This window comes from Eriocheir sinensis, unplaced genomic scaffold (genome assembly GCF_024679095.1).
Source record: "Eriocheir sinensis breed Jianghai 21 unplaced genomic scaffold, ASM2467909v1 Scaffold362, whole genome shotgun sequence".
In the NCBI taxonomy this organism is placed as follows: domain Eukaryota; kingdom Metazoa; phylum Arthropoda; class Malacostraca; order Decapoda; family Varunidae; genus Eriocheir; species Eriocheir sinensis.
This window is the reverse complement of record NW_026111679.1, coordinates 180,415-184,972: the sequence shown is the minus strand read 5'-3', so window position 1 is coordinate 184,972 and position 4,558 is coordinate 180,415. Positions and strand designations below refer to the sequence as shown.

Here is a 4,558-nt window from a genome sequence, read left to right as displayed (position 1 = left end):
TTCCTTTCCAGGTAATGTTGTGTGATATGTTTCCTTTCCAGGTAATGTTGTGTGATGTGTTTCCTTCCCAGGTAATGTTGTGTGATATGTTTCCTTTCCAGGTAATATTGTGTGATATGTTTCCTTTCCAGGTAATGTTGTGTGATTTGTTTCCTTTCCAGGTAACGTTGTGTGATGTTTCCTTTCCAGGTAATATTGTGTGATATGCTTCCTTTACAGGTAATATTGTGTGATATATTTCCTTTCCAGGTAATATTGTGTGATATGTTTCCTTTCCAGGTAATATTGTGTAATATGTTTCCTTTCCAGGTAATATTGTGTAATATGTTTCCTTTCCAGGTGTAAACATGTAAATATTAATCCTAAATATCTATCCGTTTCCACTTCTTCTCCTTCTATCTGTATAAATCCTTTTGTGACTAGGCAACCTCATGAACGAAAGATGACGCACATAGCTTGTGCGGCTGCCGAGAGCAGTCATCATTTCGTCTTGATAGAGTTCACATCACCGCTCCGTGTAAGACACAAAACCAGTAAAAAGACAAGTTAAGCAAGGACTTTAACTCCAAACCTGCTAAACTTATATTGGTGGCAGCGGTTACAAAGCGATTACAGAGCGATTACAAAGCGATTACAAAGGATTTATCATCAAATAATACTGGCCTACACAAAGTGCCTCAAATTACGTGGTGACTCCTTACCAGTGAACCAGTGTGAACTCCAGCACAATCGAAAAATCCAGCACACCCTCTCTACAATTACGGGATTACTACACTCCCTAAGAGACGACTACAAGCCCCATCGCTCGTACTTGCACCTACGTCAGGTCACCACCTACGTTGCATCACCAAAACAACAATCTTTGCCACCCCTCAGCAAACGTCCGTGACCAGTCTACCCAAAAATCCCACCTCATTTAACGGGATTAACCCCCTGCCGAGCTCCCCCAACCCTGTATCTTCACAGTCACAAGAGGAGGAAGAGGAAGCCATATTAGTAGTGAAGAGGTAGTAGCCGCGGCCAGGCAGCTCAATTCAACGCGTCAGCGGTCAGCGTCAGCGTGCCGTCAATCACGGCATCGGCAACACCCACCCCCGGCTAGTGGAACACGCCGCACAATTTTGGTTTGTCACCTGAACAATCACTCAAGTAAGACGAAACGTTGTTCCATAATTTAGTACATGTACTGACGAAACCCCCCACTTCAAATAACATTCTCCCCCTCGTCTCCCATTCTCCACTAATTTACCCAAATATAATCGCCATTTCATTTGTTCTTAATCCCTTACACGGATTACATTTAAATTCCTATCCCTACTCTCTTGTATTCCATACCGTTCGCCTTCAGCGCTCCTCCCCTCCCCGTTCACCAGCCCTACCCCTCTTTCGCCGGCGGCAGCCACGCCTTGCTGATCCCAGTGATATGTGTCGCCATCTGCACATCTGCTGATCCCAGTCATTTATGCCCTTGTACCGCCCCACTCTTTCCTCAAGCGACCTCACGACTGCTTCACACCCAAGGTTTCTTACCATTTCCTTACGGATTACCTACGAATCTTCCTATAAACTTCCCTTTAATCTTACTAAAAATTTCCCTTCCTTATATACGTCCTAATATCTCCCCTGCATTACAGCTTGTGCCGGTGAGCAGAGAGAAGTGAGTTAACCCACATCTCCTGCGTCCCAGTCTCCCCCCTCACCATACATCAGCCATACCATCATGCTCTGGTCTCCTTACAAATGCATCGGACACAGCTAAGTGACTCCCCCGTCTAACTCCCCATGTCCCAGGATCGAAAATTGGAAGAGGCTCTATCCTCTGCCTTCAGCGGTTTAACAATTGATACTCCCCATCACACAGTCCTCCGTTCAGGAGCTGCTTATCCAAAACCTATTCCCCCAGCACCCCCATTACCTCCTGCTAAGAAGCTCCCCTCAGACTTCTCACCAGAGCTTTCCCAGACTACTTCTTCTCAGACAGAACAGCACCAAAGTGACCCAACCATGAGTGACAAACCTCAAAACGTCATTTTAAGGGGCGAGGATAAAAATCCAAAATATACGGGCTCAGAGGAGACCGGCCCCGACCTCCTAACTCACCTGCAGAGGGTAGAGGATGCTTTTACCAAATTCCATTATACAAATGAAAAGGAGAAATTGGCCCACCTTTACGACAGCATCCACACGGGCCCTTGTCGGGCTCAATCCATTATAAAAAGTGACGCATTCAAGAAAGCCAAAACATATGATGAAGCGAAAGCGAATCTCATCAACCATTTCGGCTCCACATGCAAACAAGGTGCCCTGTCAGTCTTGTTCCGCCTAGCGGCTACCTACCGTCCCAAAATAACGGCTAATATTGCAGTGGATGACTGTTTAGGCGTCGCGGGTGGAGCCTTCACAGAGTTTGAAACCCAATTCCGTCACTCCCCGTGGACTACCGATGAGAAAATGAACCTTGAGGATGTGAGCCGCCTTTTCTCATACTTTGTCTTTCTCCTCAATTGCACGGAGACACTCTTCAAAGAGTTACAAAAGGAAGAACCCCTACCAAAAGGTAGAACCCTTTTCAACCACATCAGTCCCCTGTCGGGACGAGAGCCACCAACAGAACCCCCATCCTCAGCGGTGAGGGGTGTCAGAATTCAGAGGGGGCGTCCCCAAAGTCGCTCCCCGACCGGAGCTCAGACCCCTAGGAACCGCTCTACCACACCCCGCGGCCGCCGCCCTTACACTAGAGGCAGGGGTCGCGGGCGTGGCTATAACACTCAATATTGTTACAACTGCAGAATCACAGGACACCATACACGTAATTGCTGGTACGGCAGCAACACCCAACAGTCAAATCAATATTGTTCCTACCATAAGACATCAGGCCATAACACCAAGGATTGCCGCGCGAGGCCCCGGGGAGGTACCTCGTCGGGGGAAGCCTCGCGCGCCACGTCTCCCGCAATAACATAGGCTCAGGTACAAAATCACACCAGGTGCGTGGTATTCATACAACACCCCTAACCCGCACACCTTTAAACAAACCAAGTACATCCACGGCTCATTTTGACATTGAAACCCAACCTACGGATGTTGAAACCACTACCATGAAACACCACCGCATTGCTCTTTATCCCCAATCCTCCCTTGCCATGACTGTCCCTGCTAAGTGTAATGGTCGCCAAATTAGTGTTTTCATGGACACAGGGGCATGTCCCAATATCATAAACATCGGTACATTGCGTGCCTTACATGACGCAAAGACAACCTTGGTATTGGAACCTCCCTGCCTAAAATTAAGTGGACTAGATGACACATCATTTAAAGTAGTTGGACACACCCCCTTGTCTATCCAGTGGGCTAACTCCCTGTCCCCGATTACAGCCACCTTTCATGTGTGTCATGGTTTGAATATCCCAGGTGATATTCTTTTGGGTCTTCAATCTATGCGGGAACACTGCTTGTCCCTAGCTCCAGCAGAAGATTGTGTTTACCAACATGAAACACCCATTAGGACACTCACGGCCCCAAAGCCATTGTTGTGCACTTCTCCCTCCGCCGATGGAGAATATACTCATCTTTCTAGCGTGGCCCAGCGGTCACTGGTTGATACTTCATCTCCAGTCGTGCATGTTATTAAGGAACAAAGTGCATCATCCTCCACTACATTACCTCCCTCTCCCTCTTCTTCCTCTTCGCAAGAGCATTTGAGGGTCCACGGCGTTCTGGCGACTGACGTCACGTTAGAAGGACGTGGATCAGCTATGCTTCAAATGCGTCTTGCTGGTATAAGTGATGAATGTGAGGCTATCTGTATGAGTGAGAGCTTGAAGATGAATGCCATGACTATGGAGGATGCACTTTAAAAGTAGATAAAAATGGTCAAACCTTCCTAATAATGCACAACTCATCCCCATACGTACGCAAGTTCCGTCAAGGGACATGCGTCGTTGACTTTGAAGTTCTACCTGAACGCATAGGTAGCGTACAGGAATCAGAGATCATCTCCCCCTCTGAAATCTTGCGGAGTGATCAACATAAACAAAAAGTAAATGATTACCTAACTACTCATCTAGAAGATCTGGCTTTTCCAGAAGCAAGGGAGAAATTGCACAACCTACTAGAGACATACCACTCCATTGTCAGTCTGCCGGATGATCCTATTGGATCCACAAATGTTTTAACACATTCAATACCGGTTGATCCCAATACCAACCCCATCTATGTGCCTGCATACAGAACACCACACTCTCAAAGACCTATCCTAGATACTGCAGTCAAAGACGTGTTAGCATCAGGTATTATAGAACACACTACTTCTCCCTGGAATTTTCCCATTTTCCTTGTGAAGAAGAAAAACGGCCAATTTCGGCCAGTTGTTGACTACAGGAAACTAAATGCTGTTTCGCACCCTCAAAGATACCCCTTACCTCACTTGCAGGATATTTTAAGCAGCATGGGCACCAACAACAAGGTTTTCACGACCTTAGATTTAGCAAGTGGCTATTGGCAGGTTGACCTCGATGAGCATAGTAAACCGCTTACAGCCTTCTCTACCCCTTCGGGT

The 4,558-nt window shown here is 46.9% G+C and overlaps 1 protein-coding gene across 1 annotated transcript; it reads left to right on the top strand.

Moving 5' to 3' along the window:
• Window positions 1-472: 472 nt before the first annotated feature.
• On the top strand, window positions 473-3,868 carry LOC126991918 (uncharacterized). Its single transcript, XM_050850594.1, has 2 exons — window positions 473-1,521; window positions 1,635-3,868. The coding sequence occupies exon 2, from the start codon at window positions 1,783-1,785 to the stop codon at window positions 2,962-2,964; it is 1,182 nt and encodes a 393-aa protein (XP_050706551.1). The 5' UTR covers window positions 473-1,521; window positions 1,635-1,782; the 3' UTR covers window positions 2,965-3,868.
• Window positions 3,869-4,558: the final 690 nt, after the last annotated feature.